The sequence below is a fragment of the Anastrepha ludens genome, chromosome 3 (assembly GCF_028408465.1).
Source record: "Anastrepha ludens isolate Willacy chromosome 3, idAnaLude1.1, whole genome shotgun sequence".
Taxonomy (NCBI): Eukaryota; Metazoa; Arthropoda; class Insecta; order Diptera; family Tephritidae; genus Anastrepha; species Anastrepha ludens.
Genome location: NC_071499.1, coordinates 52,562,759 through 52,590,582, shown reverse-complemented (window position 1 = coordinate 52,590,582; position 27,824 = coordinate 52,562,759). Strand labels below are relative to the sequence as shown.

The window sequence follows — 27,824 nt, the reverse complement described above, 5'->3', positions numbered from 1 at the left end:
TGAAATTTTTACTTAAATCGATAGTACAGTTCATATAATTTAATGTTTGAAGATTATTTCATGCAAATGATGACCGCGGCTGTGCTTCAAATGGTCCATCCGCTTAGTCCAATTTTGGCATACTCTTTCCAATGTTTCGGCCGGTATCTCAAATACTTTAATGTTGTCTTCCAATGCGTTAATTGAAGCAGGCTTGTCTGAATAGCCATGATCTTTAACATAGCCCCACAAAATATAACCTAAAGGCGTTGTATCGCACGATCTGGGTGGACAATTGGCAGGTCCCAAACGTGAAATAAAATGTTCACCGAACTCGCCTCTCAACAAGTCCATTGTTACGCGTGCTGTGTGACACCGTCTTCCTGAAACCACAGCAAAAAAAAGTTGGATATCATTTCACGGTAGCGCTCACCATTCACAGTTAAGTTACGATTCGCAGCATCTTTGAAGAAGTACGGTCCAATGATACCTCCAGCCCATAAACCGCACCAAACTGTGACCTTTTCTGGATACATTGGTAGCTCTTACAATTCTTCTGGCTGATCTTCACTCCATAATCGACAATTCTGCTTATTTACGTACCCATTGATCCAAAAATGAGCTTCGTCGCTGAACACAATTTTTCGATAAAAAAGTGTATCTTCGGCCAACTTTCAAGAGCCCATTCACCAAAAATTCTGCGTTGCGGTAGGTCGTTCGGCTTCAACTCTTGCACCAGCTGTATTTTGAAAGGCTTCACACCTAAATCCTTTCGCAAAATTTTCCACGTTGTTGAGTAACAGAGGCCCAATTGCTGCGAACGGCGGCGAATCGATAATTGATGATTATCATTAACACAGGCCGATACAGCTCCGATATTTTCTTCAGTTCGCACTGTACGTGAGCGTGTTGGAGATTTGATGTCCAATAATGTAAATTTGGTTCTAAATTTAGTCACAATAGCCGCTTCAGTGGGTCGATTAAACTGACCATAAAATGGAAAAAGCGCGCGATAAACTTTCTTAACAGAACACGCACTTTTATAATAAAATACAATGATTTACAAGCGTTGTTCGTTTGTAAGACGATTCATGGTTAAATTATAGACCAAAGTGAATGTGTTTGACAGTGAAACAAAACACGAAACGTGCGTCAGCTGTTTAAACCAACTGTTTAAAAAGATAATAGCTAAAAAATCACCTGTTGAAAGCGAACTTTACTCAATGATGCTCATTGTTTCGTTTCTGCATTTAATATCGCGTAAACACCCGGTCACGCGTGCGGCTTGTTAGGATTTATTTCGCACTTCATCAACATGTTTTGAAGATGATTTTAATGAAATTGTGTGCCATTCATAATGGGAGTTTTTATTTTTGTTAATTTTTTTTGGAATTTTGAAAAGAAACCACTATATGGACCACCCTTCATGCAACAACGAAACCCATGCATGAGTCAATGTGTGAACTATGATTTGGAGTTTGTCAAATGGGACCGTGAGCGATTTGTTAGATGTTATTTTTTGGTTTCTGACATAACGACTCTGGTATTATTGGAAATTTTAGTGCAGGATTTTTGCATTTTATGCCATTGTGCAACCGGGCTGCACATGGAGAATCCTTTTTATTAGTTTGCATGCATTCTTATCATTCTTAGGTGAGCGCGATTGTAGCTATTTGCAAATTAGTAGATAAAAACGTAGAAGCGTATTTATTTTTACAGTGGCGGCCACCAGTCGGCACCGGTCTCAATGTTGTCCCTGGCAATGGCAATGAATACCTGTTCACTCTCCATTCATTGAATGCAGAAACCTGACGGAAAGTATCATAAAACATAAATTGCACGCGTAAATGGCGGCAATTAAAAGCAAAAGAATACAAACAGACAAATTAACCTGTACAGTGACTGTTGTGAAGCGGACATATTAACTACATAATAATTACAGCTGAGGTGTTAGTGGCGATCGTAAATGCGTCATATAGTCCACCTCAAGTAAGCTTCTAACCGTGAGCAAATTAAGTTAAGGGAAGAGCAAGCACACTATAAACATACTTATAGCGTTCACTGTACTCCACTACTCCACTTAGTAATGCCAAGCTGAGGTCACCGAGCCTATAATGCGTTGGCGCGTGCAAGTAAGTGGCTCACGAAATGCGTGCACGAAATGTTATTTTTTATTCAAATATGCAAAAAAAAACTATTACACAACAACAACAATCCATTAAAGTATCTTCAAACTGCAAAAATTTTTACACGTTACGATTTAATTTATTAGGCCATTTATTTCAAAACCATTTGTAGGAAGATTTATTAGTGGAATATTCACACTCCTAAAAATGTTAATGCTAAAAAATCATAAATTCGAAAAAAATACATAAATTTTAGGCGTTATGCTTCACGCATTCTATTGGACAAGCTATAAAATGCTAAATGAGTTGATGCAATAAAAACATGCCATAAAAAAACAAAAAAATAAATAACATTAAAATTAGACCTAATACTTGGCAGTTAAAACAAAAAAATAAAAAATCAAAAGCCATCAAAAATTATTTCGGTTTGTCGTAGACATAACCACCGTTTTCTCCGTAAATGGTATCACTGGCAATCAGACGCGTTTTTTGGTTACGAACATCGGAGCCGGATTCCTGGTTGTTTGTTTGATAGGGCACACCCGGAAAGCCTCCAGGGAAACCTTGACCGGGAAAGCCTTGTCCAGGGAAGCCTTGTCCAGGGAATCCCGGAGCACTAAAGCCTTGCCCAGGAAAGCCTTGGCCAGGGAAGCCTTGTCCAGGAAAGCCTTGGCCAGGGAAGCCTTGACCGGGAAAGCCTTGACCAGAAAAGCCTTGACCAGGGAAACCTTGTCCAGAAAAGCCTTGTCCAGGGAAGCCTTGACCGGGAAAGCCTTGACCAGAAAAGCCTTGACCAGAAAAGCCTTGGCCAGGGAAGCCTTGTCCAGAAAAGCTTTGTCCGGGAAAACCTTCTCCAGGATAAATTGGATACTGTCCAACATAAACCGAAATAGGCACAGTAGATGTGGGAAAACCTTGTCCTGGGAACGCGGGTCTAGAACTTGGGAAACCGCCAAAACCAACAAGGCCAGGTTGTGTGAAGGGATCGCTAGCTGCTTCGCTGGATGCGCCGTCGCTTGCGGGATTATCTGTTGCGTTATCCAGTGATTGCTGCACATCCGTTACGGCATGAGCGTTCCCGTTTGTGGCTTCGTCAAGCAGCACTTCATCATGTTGCACCTGTTTTAGTTGCTGTTGTTGCTGCGGCTGTATTTTCTGATCTAAACGTTGAGCTGCAGCGGCAGGCGGCAAATATTGACGACTTAAGTGACTGACATCGGCAACACTGAATGCAATCAAAGCGTGGAGTACAAGAAATTTGGTGAGCTGTGAGAAATATGAAAGATTCCTGCATGATTTCCTATTGCTGGCTTCAGAAATATTCAAGACATACCATTTTGATTTGATGCGCATGCGTCCGCTTGCCCGATGAACTTAGAATGGGAACTAAATTCGAAGTACTCTTGAGTTGACTATTTTATACCTTTTGAAGGCCAAAGTGTTATTCAACTCTTTAAATTCGTTCTAAGTCTCTTTTAGGTTTTCACGCTTGAAAACTTTCTTTAGTGTGACTTTCTAATGCCAATTAAAGAGTGTTAAAGACTCCATTTATGGTGTATAGAAATGATTTAAGCGTAGTTCAGGTAGGCAGCAACTTTAGAGCTTCATTATATATGTTTGCATCTACCAATGTAGTTTTATAAAGAGCCCAGTAGGGAAATCCTATACCATCGAACTCTTTAGCTTCCATGTAATTGAAATAGAATTGTGAATAGCTCATATTTCTCCGCTTATCCATTTTACTAATTGATAAATTTTGCGCGGTGTTACCCTATGTAGTGTCAATTGGCTTCCACTTCAATTCATGTTCGATACTTCGGAACTTGCACTAATATTGACAGACGAGACCTACTAGGCTCCGCATCCTATTGAGATAGTTCCGAGTTATTAGTATTAAATTTAAAATATCTGCCGTTCGGAGTCGGTTTAAATCTGTAGGTCCCAAAAACCGAATCGGCTGAAATTTTAATATGTTATTCACAGCATATATGGCTACCGCCCGTGCTAGAATCATATTATTATTTCAATTATTTCGTAAAAGAAACCCGATTTTTAGAGTGTGAAATTCATTTTATTCTTATTTCTTTTTTATTCTATTGTAGTAGCGGCTACTGTCTAGGTCCCATTATTCGGATGGGTCAACTTCAACGCCATTTTTAAAATTATTAAAATTAAAAAAATTTAAATATCGTTTTTCATTTTTTTATTGTAAAAAAATTCCTGAAAATACTCTAAATTTTCGAGCCTAGAACACCGGCACCACTTAAGGTAATTTATTAGTGTTCCGTTGGAGGAAAACTATGAGACAACAGGGGAGAGTGCAAAAAGTGGCTTTCCCGGGAATCAGTGCGCACTAAAGATCACCCCTACTCTAGCGCTTAAGGCTTTGTTAAAGCCCGCATCCTGCAAATATTTATTTTAATAGCCATGCAGTTATCTAAGTTTGGCTTTAGCTTAAAAACGTTCACGACGTCCTCGGGGGAGGCCCAAAATATGTATCTCTCTAAAGCCGAACTTATCGTTGCGTGAAATTGAAGCAGGTTTATGGAAAAGTGGTGTTAATGTATCGAATGACACGATTCGTTCACGTGCAGAAGACCTCGCTGCTCTCCTTACCAGACATTGAAAAAAGATTTGCATGGGCTAAAACGAATTCAGAACCGAATTGGGCCAATATAAAATTCATAGATGAATCTTTCTTTTGAACGAGTAGTTGCATCCGTAGATCCCCGGTCTACTGCTAATAATCGACAACTTCAACGAACTGCCCTTTTATTCGAAATGTCATTTTGTCCATTTGCGCTCGAGATCATTAGAGCGATCACCTAAAAATAACAATGCGGCAATCATCAATAATGTAGAGACCCCTGAACGGATACTGTGTGACCGGAATCCATCCCATCCCATCACTGCTGTGGTACCTATCAGAAGAATAATGGGGTGGAATCTTCTAGCATCTTCGTACTTTTGCGGGGCTAAGACATCTTGGCTCGCGTTTTTAGCACTTTTACGTTTGAGGAGCTTTCAAGCTTGATTTCTAATCTTCATTGCTCGAGTACCCTTTTTGTATCTTCTCTTTCTCCTTTCTGAGTTGCCATCCTTTCGGGGACTATCATCTAACCACAGTTGGTCTAATCTCAGGTTTTTCCTACAGGGTTATTGCATACTCGTATATTCTTTGACCGCTAAAATGATCACCAAATATCATATAAATGTTTAAGTCTTCAAAATTCCAAAACCGGCAAAATGCAGCCCGAAGTGTGACTTTTGATGAACCTCAAATGTATGCTCAGACTTCGCTGATTGACATTTATTTTTCCATCGTTAACCTAATAAATCTGTGGGCGCTTTGTCATTCCATTTCAGATTTGTTTTGTTTTTAATTTACATATCAAGGTGCGCCAAATTAATGGGTTTGCATAAATTTTATGTTACGAATTGGATGGACTAAGAGTTGCAAATAAACTGAACGAATAATACCCATAATTGTTTTGTCTTTTCCATTTTATTTTATCACCATCTTTGCTTCAGCATTGTGTAATTAAAAGCATTCACTCTTTTCAAATAACTAACGCCTAGAAGTAGACAAATACGATGATGAGCGAGCCAACATCATGAAACACCTTTTAAATAGTTGCGCTAAGAAGGAATTTTCTCTAGCCCTGCAATACCTTCCTCCGCTACATAGGATAGCTGTCGATATTACCAAGCTAGTCTCAAGTTGTCTCTCTTGATTTTGTCTCAAGGTCAGTGCTGATTATAACTCCTTAATTTTCAATTCTGAAGCGGCGTAGTTGTTCAGCAGGTGTAATCGTTGCTATAATGGGTTGCTTTGGCGTTTTCATTAAGAGTTCTATAGAAACGCATTTGGTCAATTTGTCGGGTAGTTCGATTCAGTGTGCGTGGTCGCAGGGAATTTGGGACAGTCACTCTAAAACCTCTAATTCGGCGTTTCTTCTCAGATGCCAGTCAGGCAGTTATATTTTCTGCCTGGGGGATGCCTGGAGATCTAAATAAAAGTTTGATCAAATCTCTGTAAATATTGATATCGTAATTCTCCAGTTACTGGTACCAGTGAATTATTTGAATTTGGCTTTGGACTGATTTCATACAGAACAGACTGTCTACAACTCCACTCCTATCCTAAATTAGATAATTAAATTACGTCTAACCCATAATTTCGTTTCTTTTTCATTCGCATTGATCTAAAGTTGGGCAAGTTGGTTATAAGCTCGAGGTACCATCAGCGTTCACCCAGGTTTTGGAAAATCAACTTAAAGATCTTTCAACATAACTCCAGTTCAGCCCAACTAAGGCCCGTCGTTCTCGTCGAGTTTTCATAACTGATCTCTTCTCATAGGCAACTCATCCACATCATTGACAGTTCCCTTATGTTTTGGAGCTCAAGTTCGCTCTAAGGTAGCTGTTTTGTCATTTGAACTTAGTTTCGATTTAAGAGTGAAAGCAACTTAGAAGTGGGAGCCGAAAAACTGATCATTTCAGATGCCGGTTCAGGCTCTTAATTTGATGAACTGCCCACAAGAAAATAACATAACGATAATAGTATCCAAATACTTTAAACAATTATTTAAAAACATTTTTTTATTAAAAACAGAACTATTTATAAAATGACTTATTATAGTTTCAAGTGATTTACTTCTTTCAGTAGATGTAACCCCCGTTACTGAGTACCAACATTGTTACCAGAGTATGATGAGCCGCTCGACGAGTCGGACGAACTACCTGACGAGTATGAGTAACCACCTGATGAATAGCTAGGAGCAGAGTATCCAGAAGAGCCACCACTAGAATAAATACCAGCAGAGCTACCAGCTGAATCACCGCTGGAGTATGAGTAACCGCCATCACTCCCGCCGGAGGATTGGGATGGGGCCGAGTAAACCGGAGCTGGTACGGGAGTTGAGGCGGGAGTAAAGTACGCTGGGGCTGGAGCAGGAGCGGGGGCAGTGTAGCTAGAAGAACCGCCCGAGACACCAGCTGAACTACCGCTTGAGTAAGAGTAGCCACCATCATTACCGCTTGAAGAAACTGGTGCAGAATATACTGGAGACGGAGCAGGCGCAGAGTGTACTGGAGCTGGAGCGGGTACTGGAATAGAGTATACTGAGCCAGGAGATGGGGCGGAGTATTCTGAAGAACCGCCAGACACAGTAACTGAGACGCTGCTTGGGTATGAATAACCACCACCATTTCCGCCTGAAGAATATGATGGACTTGAAGAAACAGGCCCAGGGGCTGGTGCAGAATATACTGGAGACGGAGCAGGCGCAGAGTGTACTGGATTTGAAGCAGGTACTGGCGCAGAATATACTAAACCTGGAGCTGGGGTGGAGTGTTCAGAAGAACCGCCAGACACACTAGCTGAGCCGCCGTTTGAGTAAGAATAACCACCATTATTACCAACTGAAACCTGTGATGAAGCCGAGTATGCGGCCACTGGACCGGCTGCAGAATATATTGGAACTGAAGCTGGTGCAGAGTATACTGGCGCTGAAGCTGGGGCTGGGACTGGGACTGGTGCAGAAGAGGCAGGTGCTGAAGCAGGCGCTGGTTCAGAATAGACTGGCGTTGGAGCTGGTGCAGAGTATACTGGCGCTGAAGCTAGGGCTGGGGCTGGTGCAGGGGTGGAGTATACTGTTGCGGGTGCTGAGTAGCTTTGTGAAGGTGGCAAGTATTCGTTAGATGGAGCAGAATAAGAGGAGCCACCACCACCTGATGAGTAAGAACCAACTCCTGAGCCACCAGAAGAGTATGAGCCACCAACAGCCCCACTTGAGGAGTGTGAGCCACCTGCCGAACCGCCTGAGGAATATGCTCCGCCGCCACTACCACCTAAGGAAGGACCACCGTAGTTGGCAGTTGGTGGCAAGTATGACCTCGACAAATGGCTGACGTCAGCCGCAACGAAGGCGACCAAGGCAAGAGTGGCAGCAAGGAAGAGTTTCTGTAATGGAAGGGAAAGATAGAAGTGTAAAGTGATGATTGCAGCTAATATACGAATAAGAGAATTTTCAAACGAGCAGCTAGTTATATTTTGGATATCCGGTTGGGACCATGTGCCGGGGTATCGTTATTTATAATTTATATATATTTTAATTTAAATAACTAAAATTTAATTTACGAGTCTGAAACTTCACACTTTGTTTGAAAACTTTTGTACAGTAACCACTAAGAATACTTGGGAGCTAATATTATCGTATTTTAATAAATTAAAGATTACTGTTTTTGAAAATATGAGTTCCCGTACCATTTTGCTCCGATGATAGATGTGGTATATTAGAAAGAATGAGTCTACTTGGCTGAAAGAAGACTTTATTGGAACTGACGTTGTCCCACAAATTAACTGAATAATTTATACAAAAACTAAGCTTACACATAAAATGTGTTTTTTTTTTCGCTACACACGCTCAGCAACCACCGCTTCTGCCGTTACCCGCGAAGGCCGTCCCAACCGCATAAAGCTTTGCTGCGGCCGTAAAACATGTTTTTTGATTTACAATGCATATGCCAAAGTAATTCAGAAACAATGCTACCTACTATACCATAAAAATCTAAGAAACTAGCTAAAAAGCAATAAAATAAGCTAAAAGATGAGCTCTGAAAGCGAATGATACGTCGTAAAGGGATGGCCATCCTTGTCGGTACACTAAATATAGGGTGGTCCTGCTGTATGCGATTTTGTTAGACTGTTACTCGCTTGGTAATTAGCTAATGGACAATACTCACGGTCTACGTCAACGTACATGCGTTCAGGAACATTGACTCGCTATGGAGTCGAATACAAATTGTACGGAAGGTCTTAGATTATTCGCTTACAGCGTCCAAATAACTCAGCATTCAAAGGTAAACCAGCATCCGCTTTCTTATAGCTTCCAAGATGGGATCTCAGCATCTGTGGATTCGAAAACTTATGAATGTTTGTTAAGAAGCGAAAGCATTCACAGAATGTGGAAGGGTGTGACATGCTTACTGGATTGGACGAATATTTGGTTTCAGCAGAATTGCGCACCGAAACACCATTGGTCTCTGGCGGAGATCTCGACATTCTGAAATGAAAGTAAGTTCATAGAACAATTTACGATACCAAAGGTAATATTTCGAAAATAACTTTGAGCGTTATGAACTAAAGTTTGTAAAAAATAAAAAAAGTCAGATTGACAAATTTTAATTTTTTACAGTTCGGGTCGGAAGATACTTCGAGTATTTTGGTCTACTATAATCCTCACTTTACAGAAATACACCACAGCAGATGTCAGGGGATGGGTTTATGAGTATCCGAGTATTCAAATGATCGAACAACAACTGGAAATCGAGATGTATGCTATAGCTTCTTTGATAAGAGGCGTCTTCGAATGTCGTCTACACCATTTCTTTTTAATTTTCATCCACCATATTGTGAGACAATATTTTTATTAAAAACTTAGTTCTTAAATTCGTAAAGCTTTTCGAAGACGACTACTCAACCAACCTTTCCCTTTGAGTTCTCATCTTTAAACTTAGTCAAGTTATGTCTTCTAAATACTCATCTCAATATTGGGCTTGCAGAATAACTTTCTGTTAGGTATTAGATGCATGTAGTTATTGGGTTGGGGAATAGGTTCATAGCGTTTTTATATTTTCTTTTATTCTGCAACGATTTGTGTGCTGTTTGACAGAGAGTTAGTATTCATCCGATAGAATTCTTTCTGGTCTACAAAACTATGTTAATTGTTTTTCTGAATTATTTACTTTTTTATTAGTTTTGAGGCTTAGAAACGGAATACTCTGGAGGTAAAACTCAACATTTTCGACACCTGCTCTTATCTGCTTTTCATCGAGGTCAAAAAGCTGCCGAAGCAGCCCGAGACATTGGAAATGTTTATGGAGAAGGTGTCGTAGACGAGTGTACAATACGTAAATGGTTTGCAAAGTTCACGTCGAAGACACGTCCCGTACTGGAGGGCCACGCGAACTCGTTTAAAAACGTCTCATATCACTTTTGAAGGAAAACGGTCGCAAAACCAGTCGTGAATTGACGGAAATAATGAACTGCGATCATAAAACGATTCTCAGTCACATTCATTCAATATAATTTACAGAAAAATTGGAAGCCCATAAACTTGGGTGCCTCACGAGCTCAACGAAAAAAACGAAGAAAGTCAAATTGCTTCTCAGCATCTCGCCCCCCATCGAGCAACACCCAATCATAAACAAAGCTTTTTGTACCGAATCGTCACCGCAGATGAGAAATGGTGCCTATGTGTATACATCCATATGAAGCAAAGAGAGTAGTGCGTGGCGTCAGGAGATACGCCAAAGTCGAGAGTCAAGCCGGATATTCACCCAAAGGAGATTGGGGAGACTATGAGGTCATGATACACTGGGAAATGCTCGACAAGGACAGGTCCCATGCTACACAAGTCGTCAAAGCCGGACTCCAAGAGCTTTAATGGAGGCTCTTCAGCATCCTGCGTATTCTCCGGACCTTGCACTGACCGATTACCATCTCTTCCGCTCTCTGTCAAACCATATGAAGGGCGTTATCTTCGATAACAAAGAAGTCCTTAACATGATGAAGGCTACTTCGATGGTACTCTTCCACAAATTGCGAATGCAGTAAACGGAAGATGCGCTTGAAAAACGGAAGATAGCTGTAACCTGTTCCATATAGTTTCCCACAGTTGTTTTTAAGAACTTGAGAACTTTAAACGATAATACAGAGCCGAAATATTGTTGGAAATTTTTTTTTAGTATAGTCTAGTAAATAATTTCTTGGCATTCATTTTTTGAATATGATGTCCGGCATATGTCCGTCGCGGCTCCGAGTTACATGGTCCATTCGATCATTCAAATTTTTGACTACGTTTTCCAATAAATCTGAATAATAAATCTAAACGACCAGTAAAATTGCGACACATTGCGACCATTTCACGTAGTCGAAAGACAAAGGCTAACAAGTTTAGAATGACTACGAGTCGAAATTTTAGCGTCTTATTCAATACTTCCCTCTATAAACTTTACCAATTTCTTTTTTTTTTAAAGTAAATTTCCATAATATGGAAGCGATGTTCTGGCGTTAAACGATTCATGATGACTTGCCAAATCTTACTGATCAGAAATGTGAATACCGTTTGCCATTCTCAGCTGTCAAACCGTAGTTATCGATAACAATAGTTCTCATGCAGCAAAAAATACCCGTCCACTCTTTCCCTTTCAATTGCAGACCCATCTGACGATCCAATAGGACTTCGTTTATTTCCTCTTAAGTTTCATCAAATTAATCGTTTTCGAAAATGGATGAAGGGGTTCCCTTTTCTATTTAAATAGGCAATGCTCAATAATATCCTGGATATAACTAATTCGAAGTATTTCTAAGAAAGACCTAAGACCGTCTAAATTTCTGACTTATTTTCATTTCTATGAATTGCATCTCCCGAAACTCCACAGCAAATAATTATAACCAATCAAAAAACTTTACATATATTTTCTAAAACAAAAATGTATTTAATAGAAATAAAGGTATTTACAACAAGTTAGGCAGGAGAAATGAGCTAGTTGATAGGGACTTATTTGTATGTGGCACCTTAAGTAATTCAGCATTACAAAAAAATGTTTGCTAAGGTGCACTAAAATATATACAAAGTTCTACTTATTTTAGTTCGAAGCGATTTACTTCTTTCTGTAGATGTAACCCCCGTTGGAAGCATACTGGGTGCCAGCATTGCCACCAGAGTATGATGAGCCGCCCGACGAGTGGGATGAACCACCTGATGAATAGCTGGGAGCAGAGTAACCAGCACCTCCAGCACCACCGCTTCCGCCTGAAGAATACGATGGACTAGAGTAGACCGGAGCTGGAGCTGGGGCAGGAGCAGAGTACACTGGAGCTGGAGCTGGAGCAGAGTACACTGGTGAAGGTGCCGGAGCAGAGTAGCCGGAATAACCACCGCTAGAATAAGAACCACCAGCACCGCCGCTGTGGTGACCACCACCGCTTCCGCCTGAAGAATACGATGGACCTGAATAAACAGGAGATGGGGCTGGGGCAGGTGCAGAGTACACTGGTGCTGGAGCTGGAGCAGAGTACACTGGAGCAGGTGCTGGACCAGAGTAGCCGGAATAATCGCCATCAGTTCCACCAGACAAACCAGCTGAGCCGCTGCTTGGGTAAAAATAACCACCATCACTACCGCCCGAGGAATATGATGGACCAGAGGAAACGTGAGCAGGAGCTGGGGCAGAATATACCGGTGCTGGGGCTGGTGCCGAGTAGACTGGAGCTGGAGCAGGAGCTGAGTAAACTGGAGCAGGAGCCGGGGCAGAGTAACCGGAAGAACCACCGCTAGAGTAAGAACCACCAGCACTGCCGCTGTAGTGACCGCCACCGCTTCCGCCTGAAGAATATGATGGACCCGAGTAGACAGGAGATGGGGCAGGTGCAGAGTATACTGGTGCTGGAGCTGGTGCAGGAGCAGAGTAAACTGGAGCGGGTGGAGAGTAACTTTGCGATGGTGGCAAGTATTCATCAGATGGGGCAGAGTAAGAAGAACCGGCACCACCTGAGGAGTAGGAACCAACTCCTGAGCCTCCAGAAGAGTATGAACCACCAGCAGCCCCACCTGACGAATAGGAACCACCTGCTGAGCCGCCAGAGGAGTAAGAGCCACCAGCAGCTCCACCTGAAGAGTATGAACCTCCAGCTGAACCGCCTGAGGAGTACGATGGACCCGAATAGACTGGAGCTGGGGCGGGAGCAGAATAGCTTTAAGAAGGTGGCAAGTATTCGTTAGATGGAGCAGAGTAGGAGGAACCACCACCACCTAAGGAGTAGGAACCAGCTCCCGAGCCTCCAGAAGAATATGAGCCACCTCCGGAGCCGCCTGAGGAGTACGCACCGCCGCCACTACCACCCGAAGAGTAAGAAGGACCACCGTAGTGGGCAGCTGGTGGCAAGTACGTTCTCGACAAATGGCTAACGTCAGCCGCAACGAAGGCGACCAAGGCAAGAGTGGCAGCAAGGAAGAGTTTCTGTAACGGAAGGGAAAGAGAGAAGTGTAAAGTGATGATTTCAACTAATATACGAATAAAATGATAGCGAATTGTGGGTTATAAGTGCATGCAGAGAATTTTCAAACGAGTAGCTAGTTATGTTTGCCGATGTATCGAAATTTCATAACTAAAATTCAATTTGCGAGTCCGAAACTTCACACTTTGTTTGAAAACTGTTACGCTTTAACCACCAAGAATATTTAAGAGCTAATTTTATCGTATTTAAATAAATTTAAAAAAAATTGCAAAATATGAGTTCACATACCATTTTGCTCCGATGATAAGATGCGGTCTATTAGAAAGGATGAGTCTACTTGGCTGAAAGAAGACTTTATTGGAACTGATAATGATCCACATATCGGCTGACTATTTTATACGAAAATTATGCTTACATAAAATATGTTTTTTGTTTCGCTGCACAACTCATCTGCATATACGCAGCAACCGCCGCAGCTGCCGCTTCCCGCGAAGGCCGTCTCAGTTGCAAAAAGCCACGCTACGCAATGATGCCGGCAAGAAAGTTTTTTTTTTATTTTTCATACATATGTAAAATTTATTTGATAACAATGCTACCTCCCATCTCATGAAAAAAGGAATGAAAAAGCAATAAAAGTGTAAGTTAAAAGAGATGAGCGCTAAAAGTGGCTGGCCACTCTTATCAGCAGAAAGGTAAAGGTTAGCGATGAACTGACAACACCTGTTTCTTTTCCAAAAAACTTACTGAATTAGTTATTAAATTTAAAAAAGTAATACATTTTATACTAAGGAAACGGGTAATATATTTTTAGGTTTACTCACTGAAGGGAGCTGTTCTGTGTATCAGCACATACAAATTTGTTTGTTTTTAACTGACTTGCTTAATCCGTTTGAGTAAATACATAAGGCAAACTAAGTTTAAGGACTGTAAATCAAAAATCGTTTGAATGACTTTGATGAATTAGATCTTCTGGCCTGGCGGACTTTGAACATTCTCAACACTTAGTTGACGGCCGCCTTGGAAAATCACAATTTTTTCAATACTGGTGGAGGTGTTGCATACTTAAAAGAAATTGGAGCAAAATTATAGATTTGAAATACACAGCAGAAGAAAAAGAAAGATTAAAATCGTTTCGAGAAGAAGCATTTGATTCGTTCAAGAAGCCAGAAAATTATTTTTCGGAAAGGAACGCGTGGAAAGGTTCGGGCGTAAATGTCGGACAATCGAATCCTGAAAGTAATATGGAACCTGCTCTACATTTTAAACAGATGAGCTTCTTAATGAAATTATTCAATTATTGGCTAGCGGTTAAGCACAATAGACCACCTTAGAGATCGTAGTGCCACTATGACCCAATAAAATTAATCAGTTAATGTAAGGAATGAGAAGTCACTGTCGCCTAAAAAACACTTTGAGAAGATCAGCTCACCGCAAACTTGCTGCAACAATGGAGGATACTGTAAAAATAACTGCCAGGTGGAAAAGCCTTGTAAAGGCCTTATGCTCCAGAGAGGAGCGAAAAAGAGAGATAAATGAAATCATTGCACCAATAAATCAATTATCGGTCGTTAAAGCCGGAGCTTCTATTAAACAAGCCAATTCGATTCAATACTGTAAAATTCATTGCTTTAAAAATAATGATCAGCCCATTGGTTCTTCGCTTGTCCCACATGTTAATGGAAAGCTACTGAAACCCTTTCATTCATTTGTCCCTAAGTTTAAATAAAAATGACCGGCTATTCCAAATTGGGTTGCTGCTAGATAAATCCGATAATATTCGGCAAAGTTGTATTAAATACAAAAAACAGGCCGATAGTCCTAGCTACTAGTGCCTTTCGTAATGTAATATAGTTATTTATAATTATATTTCTAATAAATAAATAAATAAATAAAATAAATACCAAAAGCCAAAAATATTTGTGTTGACGAAATGAAACATAAATTTGGCGTAAATCTTCATACGAGGCCAAGCATTTCGATTGTTAGAAAGCCGTGTGAAAGTAATATAGTACGAGGGAGGTTCAATAAGTATCCATGTTAGAAATGTAGGCACCGTTTTTTTCAAAATGTTTATTTATTTTTAGAAAGATACACTTCTTCCAACACTCTGGGCATTTTTCTAACCCTTCAAAAAATAGTATTTGTCGAACTCTCCAAAAAACGAATCTCGGCGATGACTTCCTCGTTTGGACTAAATTTTTTTCCTCGAGCCATTTCTTCATGTTAGGAAACAAGAAACAGTCGCAAGCCAAATCGGGTGAATACGGGAGATGCGGCAGCAATTCATCGCGCAGTTTGGCGGTGACAACTCCGGATGAAAGTGCGGGTGCGTTATCGTGGTGAAACAGCACCTTCTTTTTCGCCAAATGCGGCCGTGTTTCCTTCAATTTTTTGAGAAAGCGGTCAAATGAATCACTTTAGTGATCGTTCTTTCTTTTTCTAAAAAATCCATGAGGATGACGCCGTGTGCATCTCAAAAAATCGTCGTCATGACTTTTTGGCTGATGGGAATGTCTTCGCTTTGTTTGGAGCAGATTCACTGGGAAAAATACTTTGTTTTGATTGTTGCTTAGTTTCTGGTGTGTAATGATGAATCCCTCGATGAAAGTTTTCTTTGGATCTCGCTGAAATTTCTCCAAACACTGCTTCGCATCCGCTTGTTGTCCACATGAGCAATCGCTGCGCCCGTCTTGCTAACAATTTTTTTATCGCCAATTTATCATGTAAAATATTAATTACCGTTCCGGTCGACACACCTATGACCTCGGTTATTTCGCGCACTTTCGTTCGTCGATCAGCGAGAATCATGTCGTGGACTGTTTAAATGTTTTCCTTGGTAAACACGTCTGCCGGGCGTCGTGGTCGCTCCTTATTAAAAACCGGATGTTCGCCCTCATTTAAATTAGTTGAACCAATATCTAACTGTGGTAATAGATGGCGAAGCGGCCCCATAGACAGCATCCATCTTTGGTTTTATCTCATCGCGTTTTTCCCATCCAAAAACAAAAACCAGCCAACTAGCAAACGATACTGCACTTTTCCCATCTTAGCGAGTATCACGAAACACGTCTCTCTCGAATAGCTACCAAATCCAAACTATCCTATCAGTTTAGGTATAGTTTTTAAAGGGAAATATCTTCGATTCTTTTACAAATGTTTAACCTTTTTTTATTTTTTAGGGTCAAATATGCTTGTGAAATTTTACCAGATGCTTGGTTTGCTGAGAAGTTCTTTGGTAAGGTTATAAAATCACTAAATTGGTGAGGGTGGAACGGACTGTTTGCATTGGCATCACCGCACCATGTAGAACTTGTCATGGACATGGTAGCATTTTTAGGCAGTGACATCGTATTTCTCTAAAGTTCATACAGATTTCTCTATCCGCAAACTAGAGTTTGAAGGTTTTGCCAGGGTAACCTCTCCAAGTTGACCGGATTGGAACGACGGGAAGATCTGTACCGATGTTGGTACGTCTGTCTGGCTCCAAGATGGAATTGGGAGTCGGAGCAGGGGGTTTCTTTAAATCAGACAATCAGGCAGAAATTTTTGCAATCCAGCAGGCATGTAAAATGCTAAGGAAACGTGGAAGCGTGAGAGATATTAAAATTTTGTTTGATAGTCAAGCCGCGGACCAAGGCTCTGACGACGCCATGAGCCACTCCTGTAAGGAAGAGATCAAACCGCTTCGGTGTACAAGTAACATTTCTCTGATCTGGGTTCCAGGACATAGGCACATACAGGGAAATGAAAATGCTAATGGTCTTGCCTGGAAAGGGTCGGCTGAATTGGTTTCAGAGGTCTCCCACCCGGTCAGAGGCAGCCCGAGATATTTCAAACGTTTATGGGGAAGGTGTCGTAAACGAGTCTACAGCACGGAAATGGTTTGCAATGTTCAATTTAAAATGACACGTCCAGTAGCGGAAGGGCATCTGAATTCGATGAAGAACGTCTTATGTCACTTTTGAAGGAAAAAGGTCAACAACACCAGTCGTGAATTGGCCGAAATAATGAACTGCGATCATAAAACTTTTCTCAGTCACCTACATTGAATGTGATTTACCAAAAAATTGAGCGCCTAGGAGCCTGGGTGCCTCACGAGCTCAACGAAAAAACGAAGAAAGTTGCTTTCAAATCGCTTCTCAGCATATCGCCTGCCATCGAGCAACACGTTGTCATAAACAGCGAATTGTTACGGGAGATGAGATGCTACATAAATATGAAGCAAAGAAAGCAGTGCTTGGCTCTAGGAGATATGCCAAAGTCGAGATTTAAGCCGGATCTTCATCCAAAGAAGATCAAGATATGTGTTTGGGGAGACTATGAGGTCAAAATACACTGAGAAATGTTTTAAAAGAATGCCACGGCCAATAAGAAGCACTACATTGCCCAGCTACGCAGCGTGAATTAGACTATTCGACTGCAAAGACCTGGTCGACATGGTCAAACCATACTCCCCTTCGACAAGGTCAGGTCACATGCTACACGAGTCGTCAAAGGCGGACTGCTAGAGCTCGAATGGATGCTCTTCAGCATCCTCTGTATTCTCCGGACCTTGCACCGACTTATTACCATCTCTTCCGCTCTCTGTCAAACAATATGAAAGACGTTACCTTCGATAACAAAGAGGCTCTTAAAAACTGGCCCAACAACTTGTGTGGCACCGGTCGCCTGGTCGATTTTTGACGGAACGGCATCAACAAATTGGTGGGGCCCCAAGCAAAGGCTGCTTCGATGGTACTCTTCCACAAATTGCGATTGCAGTAACCTCCGTTCGAAAAATGGAAGATAACTGAAACCCGTTCGACATACAGACAGTTTTTTTAAGAACTTGAGAACTTTTAAATGATAATACAGAACCGAAATATTGTTAGAATACATTTTTTTATTATAGTCTGGTAGATAATTTTTTGAATATTATATCAGGTATTTGTTCGTAGCGACAACGAGTTACATGGTCCATATGGTCAGTCGAATTTTTTACTCCTTTTTCCAATAAATCTGAATAATAAATCTGAACGATCCCATCCATAGATCCTTGAAAGTATATCTAAGAAAGGCCTAGGACCGTCTAAATTTCTGACTTATTTTCATTTCTTTGAATTGCATCCCACTAAACTCCACAGCAAATATAACCAATCAAAAAACTTTACAAATATTTTCTAAAACAAAAATGTATATTATTTAATAAAAATAAAGGTATTTACAACAAGTTGGGCAGGAGAAATTATCTAGTTGATAGGGACTTATTTGTATGTGGCACCTTAAGTAATTCAGGATTACAAAAAAATGTTTGCTAAGGTGCACTAAAATATATACAAAGTTCTACTTATTTTAGTTGTAAGCGATTTACTTCTTTCTGTAGATGTAACCCCCGTTGGAAGCATACTGGGTGCCAGCATTGCCACCAGAGTATGATGCGCCACCCGACGAGTGGGATGAACCACCTGATGAATAGCTGGGAGCAGAGTATCCAGCACCACCGCTTCCCCCAGAAGAATACGATGGAGTAGAGTAGACCGGAGCTGGAGCAGGAGTAAAGTAGACTGGAGCTGGGGCTGGGGCAGGAGCAGAGTACACTGGAGCAGGTGCCGGAGCAGAGTAACCGGAATAACCACCGCTAGAGTAAGAACCACCAGCACCGCCGCTGTGGTGACCACCACCGCTTCCGCCTGAAGAATACGATGGACCTGAATAAACAGGAGATGGGGCTGGGGCAGGTGCAGAGTACACTGGAGCAGGTGCTGGACCAGAGTAGCCGGAATAATCGCCATCAGTTCCACCAGACAAACCAGCTGAGCCGCTGCTTGGGTAAAAATAACCACCATCACTACCGCCCGAGGAATATGATGGACCAGAGGAAACGTGAGCAGGAGCTGGGGCAGAATATACCGGTGCTGGGGCTGGTGCCGAGTAGACTGGAGCTGGAGCAGGAGCTGAGTAAACTGGAGCAGGAGCCGGGGCAGAGTAACCGGAAGAACCACCGCTAGAGTAAGAACCACCAGCACTGCCGCTGTAGTGACCGCCACCGCTTCCGCCTGAAGAATATGATGGACCCGAGTAGACAGGAGATGGGGCAGGTGCAGAGTATACTGGTGCTGGAGCTGGTGCAGGAGCAGAGTAAACTGGAGCGGGTGGAGAGTAACTTTGCGATGGTGGCAAGTATTCATCAGATGGGGCAGAGTAAGAAGAACCGGCACCACCTGAGGAGTAGGAACCACCTCCTGAGCCTCCAGAAGAGTATGAACCACCAGCAGCCCCACCTGACGAATAGGAACCACCTGCTGAGCCGCCAGAGGAGTAAGAGCCACCAGCAGCACCACCTGAAGAGTATGAACCACCAGCTGAACCGCCTGAGGAGTACGATGGACCCGAATAGACTGGAGCTGGGGCGGGAGCAGAATAGCTTTGAGAAGGTGGCAAGTATTCGTTAGATGGAGCAGAGTAGGAGGAACCACCACCACCTGTGGAGTAGGAACCAGCTCCCGAGCCTCCAGAAGAATATGAGCCACCTCCGGAGCCGCCTGAGGAGTATGAGCCACCTCCGGAACCGCCTGAGGAGTATGCACCGCCGCCACTACCACCCGAAGAGTAAGAAGGACCACCGTAGTGGGCAGCTGGTGGCAAGTACGTTCTCGACAAATGGCTGACGTCAGCCGCAACGAAGGCGACCAAGGCAAGAGTGGCAGCAAGGAAGAGTTTCTGTAACGGAAAAGAAAGAGAGAAGTGTAAAGTGATTGCAACTAATATAGGAATAAAATGATAGCGAATTGTGGGTTTTAAGTGCATCTAGAGAATTTTCAAACGAGTAGCCAGTTATGTTTTGGATCTCCGGTCGAAGCCGTATGCCGTTGTATCAAAACTTCATAATTAAAATACAATTTTCGAGTCTGAAACTTCACATTTTGTTTGAAAACTGTAGCATTGTTTGAAAAACGCTTTAATGACCAACAATATTTAAGAGCTAATTTTATCGTATTTAAATCAATTTAAAAAAATTGTCAAAATATGAGTTCACATACCATTTTGCTCCGATGATAAGATGTGGTCTATTAGAAAGGATGAGTCTACTTGGCTGAAAGAAGACTTTATTGGAACTGATAATGATCCACATATCGGCTGACTATTTTATACGAAAATTATGCTTACATAAAATATGTTTTTTGTTTCGCTGCACAACTCATCTGCATACACGCAGCAACCGCCGCAGCTGCCGCTTCTACCGCTTCCCGCGAAGGCCGTCTCAGTTGCAGAAAGCCGCGCTACGCAATGATGTCGGCAAGCAAGTTTTTTTTTATTTTTAATACATATGTAAAATTAGTTTGATAACACGGGTGAATACGGGGGTGCGGCAGCAATTCGTAACGCAATTCATGCAGTTTGGCGGTGACAACTCCGGATGAAAGTGCGGGTGCGTTATTGTGGTGAAACAGCACCTTCTTTTTCGCCAAATGTGGCCGTGTCTCCTTCAATTTTTTGGGAAAGCACTCCAATAACTCACTTCAGTGATCGCTTTTTCTTTTTCTAAAAAATCCATGAGGATGACGCCGTTCGCATCTCAAAAAATCGTCGTCACAACTTTTGCGGCCGATGGGAATGTCTTCGCCTTGTTTGGATCAGATTCGCCGGGAGAAATCCTTTGTTTTGATTGTTGCTTAGTTTATGTTGTATAATGATGAATCCAGGTTTCATCATCGGTGACAACTCGACGAAAATTTTCCTCGGATCTCGCTTAAATTGCTCCACGTGAACAATCGCGCTACCCATCGTGGGCTTTTTGAATGTGTTCCTGGGTAACCACGTCTGCCGGGCGTCGTGGTCGCTCCTCATCAAAAACCGGATGTTCGCCCTCATTTAAATTCGTTGAACCAATCTCTAACTGTGGTAATAGATGGCGAAGCGCTCCCATATATAGCATCCATCTTTGCTTTTATCTCCCCGCATTTTTCCCATCCAAAAACAAAAAAAAGCGAGTTACCGAACAACACTGCACTTTTTCCATTTTAGCGAAATCACGAAACACGTCTCTCTCGAATAGCTACGAAATTCAAACTAGCCTATCAGTTTAGGTATAGTTTTTAAAGTGAAATATCTTCGATTCTTTTAAAAATATACTATATATTTTAACAGATGCTTGGTTTGCTGGGAAGTTCTTTGGTAAGGTTATAAAATCACTAAATTGGCGAGAGTACAACGGACTGTTTGCATTGGCATCACCGCACCATGTAGAACTTGTCATAGACATGGTAGCATTTTTAGGCAGTGATATCGCATTTCTCTGAAGTTCATACAGATTTCTCTATCCGCAAACTAGAGTTAGAAGGTTTTGCCAGGGTAACCTCTCCAAGTTGGCCGGATTGGAACGACGGGAAGATCTGTACCGATGTTGGTACGTCTGTCTGGCTCCAAGATGGAATTGGGAGTCGGAGCAGGGGGTTTCTTGAAATCAGCCAATCAGGCAGATGTTTTTGCAATCCTGCAGGCATATAAAATGTTTAAGGAACGTGGTACCGAGGGAGATATTAAAGGCTTTTCTGATAGTCAAGCCGCGATCAAGGCTCTGATGATGCCACGACCCTGTAGGAAAGAGATCAAAGATAAGGAAGAGATCAAATCTCTTGGGTGTGCAAGTAACATGTTTCTGATCTGGGTTCCAGGACATAGAGACAGGCAGGGAAATGGCGGCGCTTTAGTGTTTCTTGAGGAGCGCCAGAGTGGTACTTCAATCATGTCACCTAGCCACCTACCTACCGAAAAGCAATTACCATATATGTATATATATAATTGGCACTTATACCCTTGCTGGGTGTTTGGCCGAGCTCTTCCTTCTGTTTGTGGCGTGCGTCTTGTTGTTATTCCACAAATGAAGGGACCTAAAGTCTTAAGTCGACTCCGAACGGTAGATATTTTTATGAGGAGCTTTTTCATGGCAAAAAATACACTCGGAAGTTTGCCATTCGCTGCCGAGGGGCGACCGTTATTAGGAAAAACTTTTTCTTCATTTTGGTGTTCCACGGAGATTCAAACCTACGCACTCCGATTTCCGAATGGTAGTCACGCAATAACCCATTCGGCTCCGCCGGCCGCTTAACCTAAATAGTGACTCAAAATCCGAGGTTGTAATTGCTCTAACAACTGAGGCTTCCGATGTTCGCTTTTATTTGAGGTTATGCAGCTTATTCTAAACAAACCATACACAGCATATTAATATGTAAGACATAGTAGTTTTCTTTCGAATTTCGCGTCTTGTTTTTAAAATTCAATGTATCAACAAAAATTACATTTCCTAGCTGTAATTGAGGTTATTTAGGGTCATGTGTTATTTTTTCTAAAGGTCGTAATAGTGTCTCATAGTGTCGGCCTTCCTTCCGATGTATGAACATTTTCATTGCATCATACATAGGTATATGGTTAACTCGCTCGGCATATTATTGAAAAGATTAGGTTAGGTAACATGGCTACGCTTGCTACGGGGGGCCACCTGGATCAAAAACCCAAGTTTCTTCCCTTCTGAAGATAAAAGTGAGAAAAAAAAGGAATGAAAGGATAAGAGGAGGGGTAATGCTTGAAGCTTACAGAGAAGATCGAAAACTGACTGCTTATTGTATTTTTTCTATAGTTAACACCAAGAAACATACGCAATTTTTCAGCTTATCTATCTTATCTTAATATCTACATTCAAGCAAGTCAGGTACTTCATGAAAATCAACTCGGACCATATAACTCACTCTGAACTTACACCCTGCACGATAAAAATAACCACGAAGACTGATTGTTTTACTTGTAATCATAATAGGACGTCCGCCACTCAATGGCCGCTATGGGTGGCAATCGCTGCCGCCACACCTCTGAGCTGGTGGTGAGCGCAGCCGCGCCGTCGACAGCAACAAAATGAGCGCCAGGGCAGTGGGTAAGTATTTGCATACATCATAATTTTTGATTTACTGCGCTGCTCTGAATTGCAACCGGCTCGTTGGAAAGTAGCGCGCTGTGGTCGGCTCAGCTTCAAACGTGCCTGCGTAAATTATCAATGAATGTTTGTTTGTATGTATTGAGCACTGGCGCTTGATAGAGAGATCGCGCTCGAAGTTCCTATAGCAATAATTTTTAATTTGCGTAATAAGAGCGAATGTGCAATAAAATCTGCATTACGGCAATGAATTCAATTCGTTGCGATGCATCAATTAAATACGCACTGACACGCGGCGACGGCTGCTCCGTTGGCGACATGCCAAACAAAAACGAAAAAAGTGTGCGGCAGCATAAGGAAAATATTTCAAATACATATTAATTCATGCTAATGATAACGAAAAAGATGCAAAAGCCAAAGTGATGAAAAAATCCTAACATCTTTTGCAAAAATTTATATAAATAAATTAAAAGCCGATGTGCCACCAAAGGGGAGTGTTTGCTTCAGTTAAGCGAACAAAAATAAAGAAATGCATGCGAAAAAAATGTAAATCAATAAATCCCAGCATTTCCAAAACGGTGTCAACGTATCAGCTGAAATACCTACATCCAATGTTGCGTCGCACTGTGGGACATTTTGTAAGGGGGTGCGGGCTTAGTTAGTGAGCCTTGGAAATACATTTTATTTGATGTTTTTGTGTATAAAAATGCATAAATTTAAATAATAAGTAACGATAATAATAGAAAAAAAAAAATTGGAAAGCTATATTAAGTGGACAGGCTAGAAATCAGATCGCAACTATGGATTTTTATTTTCTTATTTTTAATTTAATTTTTACATTAAGTCGGCTTAAGCTACTATGGAGTTTTATATCGAGATGGATATATCGTTTCCGAAAAAATCGGTTCTCGATTAATCGTAGGAGTAATCTTGGATAAGAAGCTGACTTGGGTGACACACGCTTCACTGTGCATTGAGGATTTTTCAGCAATGCCGCAGAGCCTTTGGTAAAACCTGGGGTCTGAAACCTGCTGTGATCCTATGGATATACACAGCACTTATCAGACCAATCATCACTTACGCTTCTGTGGTCTGGTGGCGACGGAGCATGGTTAAGTCTACAACCCGGGAACTATACAGGCTGCAAAGAAGTGTATGTTTATGAATCACGGGTGCCATGAGTACAACCTCTGGTGATGCCCTAAATGCTATGCTTGATTTGCTCCCCCTGGATCTTAAGATACAACAGGAAGCAATAAGAGCAATGTATAGACTCCATAAATATGGTTTCTGGCACGAAGACGGAACTTCGAGACACAGAGAAATCTTTAAGTTACTGTCGTAGTAGTATCCACTGTTTTTGGCACCTAAAGATGACCTGATACCCACAGTTTCATTTGGAAAGAAATTTGATGTCAGATTTCCACTGCGTGAGCAATGGAGAATCCAGAATGCGTGCAGGGAGGTTTGACGGATATTTTCTTTACCGATGGGTCCAAGAATGAAATGGGGTATGGAGCCGGATGGTATTTAAACGATACTAATAAGTATCACTATGCTATGGGGGAAATGGCAACTGTTTTCCAAACAGAAATTTTTGCCATCCCGAAAGTAGCCGAATGGATAATCGAGAGGAGATGGAGCGGCAAACAGATTGGAGTTTTCAGTGACAGTCAGGCTGCACTGAAGGCCCTGGTGAATGCGAAGCAAACCTCAAAGATTGTTCAAGAATGTAAGAAGAAGCTTAATTCTGTCGCAAGACAAAACAGGCTTGTACTTATATGGGTTCCAGGACACTCCGGCTAACCGTGGATCAGCGGTTTCCCCACAGCGACCAGAGCCAATAATCGGAATCAGTTCTGCAGGAATCATGAATTGAGTCAGCGATTATGTATGCAATTTACAGAAAGAGCGATGGCCCGGTCTTGAATGCTGCAAAACTGCAAATGTTTTGTGACAAGTCCGAACAGAACACTGTCATACTTTCTACTAAAACATGGAAGGAAAGATGTTCGGTTGATGGTCGGTATTATTACAGGACACAATCCAAGGGGTCAGCCTATGACCACCATTCGAATCATTGAGGACCCAATGGGTCTGCCTTGCTTGGAGGAGGCGGATAGCACTGAGCACTTTCTCTGTGAATGTCCTGTCTTTGCTAGAGCACCGCTACTCGTTTTGAGTTCCGATGTCGTGAGAATGAGTAATATTCGTTCTCTAAAACTGGAGGATATTTACAGATTTGCCAAAGAATCTGGAAAATTCTCACAGGACTAACTATCTCTATCTCTCTCTTTATTCTTTCCTTTCTCTTTCTCTGATACTTTTCTCCTTCCCCCCTTGACTATCTATCTTCTTTCCCTTTCAAATTGCAATCGTAGTTTTTTATTCGGGTCTTAAACCGTTTAAACAAAAACTTAATTAAAAACCTGATCCTTACGGTTCGCCAAAAAAATTGAAATATAAAAAACCCTAGACAAACCCCAAAAAATATCGATGCCGAATTGAAATAAATTTACTTACTGCTGTGCGCCGCATATCTCGCGCAGTATTTTAAATAGTTTTTAATTCCGTTCTGTTTTTCTTAACTGTCAAATCATTATTCTCAATCGACTTTATAATCGGCCACCAATAAAAAAACTAAATATTGTGTAATATAAGTGCTGCCTTTATATTTTGCGCAGTAAAATAATAATGAAAATCCCTTTATTGTTCTTCAAAGTATTCTCCTTTTAAGATAACACACTTTCTTCCGCATTCGTTTGGACCAAAGCACTTTTCAAAGCACTTTTGCCACTCATAAATGGATACCTCCAAAAACGAGATGTTTAAAGGCTCCAACAGCTTCTACGGGCGTTGAAAAAACGTTGATCTCGCATTTAATTTTTGATTACCGGCAACAACAGAAAATAATTAAGTGCCAAATTAGGTTTGTGAGGCGGATGACCTATTAATTCGATCGTCTGAGTGTTCAAAAACTCTCTTGTATCAGTTGATACGGGAGAGCTCGCATTGTCTTGATGAAGTGGTGAATGATTGGTTTCCCTTAATTTTCCCAAAATTTCTGGCCAATAAATGCTTGTGTACCACTTGAAATAGACTGTTTTGAGTTTCTCTAGTATCCAGTTGCAATATGTCCAGATTTTGGGGGAAAAACAGGCGACCATTTGCTTTGGGCACCCTTAAAGAACTTTTGTTCGATTCAACTCCTCTTCGCACACCTATACTGTCGATTGCTGTTTTGTTTCCCGCTCATATGTATACATAGATGCAAGATACGTCTTTTGTTACGATGCAATGGAAGACCTTCGAACCACTGCGTCTAAATTTATCCACCTTTTCTTTACACCAATCGACACGAGAACAAATCTTCTTGACGACAGTTCATTCCACAACAAATATGGTATAAATCAAAGTTTCATACTTTGCACAAGACTTATAAACATTTGATATATTAAAATCAAAATTTCAGAACTGAAAAAATGGGTACTCAATTTTAAAGCCCATTCAATTTTAGTACAGAATTAAAAAAGTATATATTATTTGCGAAGGTCCAAGTTTAACTAGGCGTGAAATTGCTCAGACCATAAGCTTCTGAAATGAATGGGTGACCATACAGGTATATTAAAAGAAGAATTACGTGAGAAAAAGCTACTCGAAAAGTTAGTGCCGTTTTTCCTTCATGGATAGGAACAATATACCCATTATTACAACCCTAAATGCGAGAAGTCTTATGTGAAGCCCGCCCAACATGGCACATCGACTCTAGAACAGAAGCGGATAATCACTAATGGGTAGTGCTAACCTATAATTATCCCGCTTCTAATGCTGCTTTCGTCTCATTCTCTCTCAGTTTGTTTTACGGAAGGTTTCACTTCTATCGCGTCTAACCGTTAGACTGGTATTTTTTTTTATGCATTTTTTCTTAATTTGGTCTGATGAAAAAAATAATCGTATAAAGCTACATTTACCATTAATATTGTCTTTAAGGGGTCCCGGTCGTCTGGACAAATTTTGTTTTACAATAAAAATGAAAAACAATATTTAAAATTGCTAAACTTTTTATTAAACTTCTTTTACATACAAAATTTAAAAACAAAAATTTTTTAATTTTAATAACTTTAAAAATGGCGAAAAATTGGACATGGACGGTGTTGTTCATTTTGACTCTTCTGTTTATCTGAAACACAAAAACCAAAAAAATTATTAATCAGTATGACGGTAGGGTCCGGTACTAAAATAAAAAAAATTGACAAAATGGCGCGGTTTTGAATTTGAAACTCTTCTTTTGAATTTGACGCGGTTTTTTTCAGTTTTTTTTTATAAAAAACATACGAAATAATTGAAATAATAATATGATTCTAGTACGGGCGATAGCCATTGATATTGTGCATAACATATTAAAATTTCAGAAAGTTGAATATTTTTTTTATTTTGACAACACCAGGCCGAAATAAGTAGTTTTGAGATAATTGAGTTTAAAGTTTTAAGAGTGGCCGCGTGACGAATCTGACTCTACTTACTAAAACGTCTGTAGAATCGTATGTAAATACTGGGAATATCCTTCCAAAAATTTTACAGTATATTCTTAAAAGCCTATACTTTTGAAATAACAAAAACAAAAAACTCTTTTTTGAAAATTCTAGACCACCGGAACCCCTGAAGTGTTTGTAATAAAATGTGATGGCGCATATTTTTGTGAAACATTTTGGCTCAATATTTCTTATCCGTGTGGGTATATTTGAGCCTTATTTCTTTACACCTGAAAAATTTGAATTTTATAGGG

The 27,824-nt window shown here is 41.0% G+C and overlaps 4 protein-coding genes across 4 annotated transcripts; all 4 read right to left on the bottom strand.

Moving 5' to 3' along the window:
• Positions 1–2,522: 2,522 nt before the first annotated feature.
• LOC128857501 (uncharacterized) lies at positions 2,523–3,843 on the bottom strand. The gene is made up of 2 exons (XM_054093252.1): positions 3,733–3,843; positions 2,523–3,371 (listed from the first exon to the last, which is right to left on the bottom strand). Exons 1-2 carry the CDS (start codon positions 3,841–3,843, stop codon positions 2,523–2,525), a joined length of 960 nt encoding a protein of 319 aa, XP_053949227.1.
• A 2,943-nt stretch (positions 3,844–6,786) lies between these two features.
• LOC128857500 (loricrin-like) lies at positions 6,787–9,171 on the bottom strand. Its single transcript, XM_054093251.1, has 2 exons — positions 9,097–9,171; positions 6,787–8,070 (listed from the first exon to the last, which is right to left on the bottom strand). Exons 1-2 carry the CDS (start codon positions 9,169–9,171, stop codon positions 6,787–6,789), a joined length of 1,359 nt encoding a protein of 452 aa, XP_053949226.1.
• A 2,461-nt stretch (positions 9,172–11,632) lies between these two features.
• LOC128857499 (loricrin-like) lies at positions 11,633–18,091 on the bottom strand. The gene is made up of 5 exons (XM_054093250.1): positions 18,083–18,091; positions 12,899–13,133; positions 12,296–12,847; positions 12,140–12,205; positions 11,633–12,040 (listed from the first exon to the last, which is right to left on the bottom strand). Exons 1-5 carry the CDS (start codon positions 18,089–18,091, stop codon positions 11,775–11,777), a joined length of 1,128 nt encoding a protein of 375 aa, XP_053949225.1. The 3' UTR covers positions 11,633–11,774.
• Positions 18,092–18,348: 257 nt separating this feature from the next.
• LOC128857497 (loricrin-like) lies at positions 18,349–25,576 on the bottom strand. Its single transcript, XM_054093249.1, has 2 exons — positions 25,562–25,576; positions 18,349–19,830 (listed from the first exon to the last, which is right to left on the bottom strand). The coding sequence occupies exons 1-2, from the start codon at positions 25,574–25,576 to the stop codon at positions 18,478–18,480; spliced, it is 1,368 nt and encodes a 455-aa protein (XP_053949224.1). The 3' UTR covers positions 18,349–18,477.
• Between the last annotated feature and the right edge of the window lie 2,248 nt (positions 25,577–27,824).

What these genes read in the sequence shown, in the direction of transcription:
- LOC128857501 (XM_054093252.1), bottom strand. Translation starts at nt 3,843, where the DNA reads ATGGATAAGCGGAGAAATATGAGCTATTCACAATTCTATTTCAATTAC. An exon ending in CTCTTTATAAAACTACATTG is followed by an intron (nt 3,372 to 3,732) that starts GTAGATGCAAAC and finishes TATTTCTCACAG; the next exon opens with CTCACCAAATTTCTTGTACT.
- LOC128857500 (XM_054093251.1), bottom strand. Translation starts at nt 9,171, where the DNA reads ATGTCGAGATCTCCGCCAGAGACCAATGGTGTTTCGGTGCGCAATTCT. An exon ending in CCAAATATTCGTCCAATCCA is followed by an intron (nt 8,071 to 9,096) that starts GTAAGCATGTCA and finishes CTTCCATTACAG; the next exon opens with AAACTCTTCCTTGCTGCCAC.
- LOC128857499 (XM_054093250.1), bottom strand. An exon ending in TGGTTCCTCCTACTCTGCTC is followed by an intron (nt 12,848 to 12,898) that starts CATCTAACGAAT and finishes CTCCCGCCCCAG; the next exon opens with CTCCAGTCTATTCGGGTCCA. An exon ending in TGCACCTGCCCCAGCCCCAT is followed by an intron (nt 12,041 to 12,139) that starts CTCCTGTTTATT and finishes GTGGTTATTCCG; the next exon opens with GCTACTCTGCTCCGGCACCT.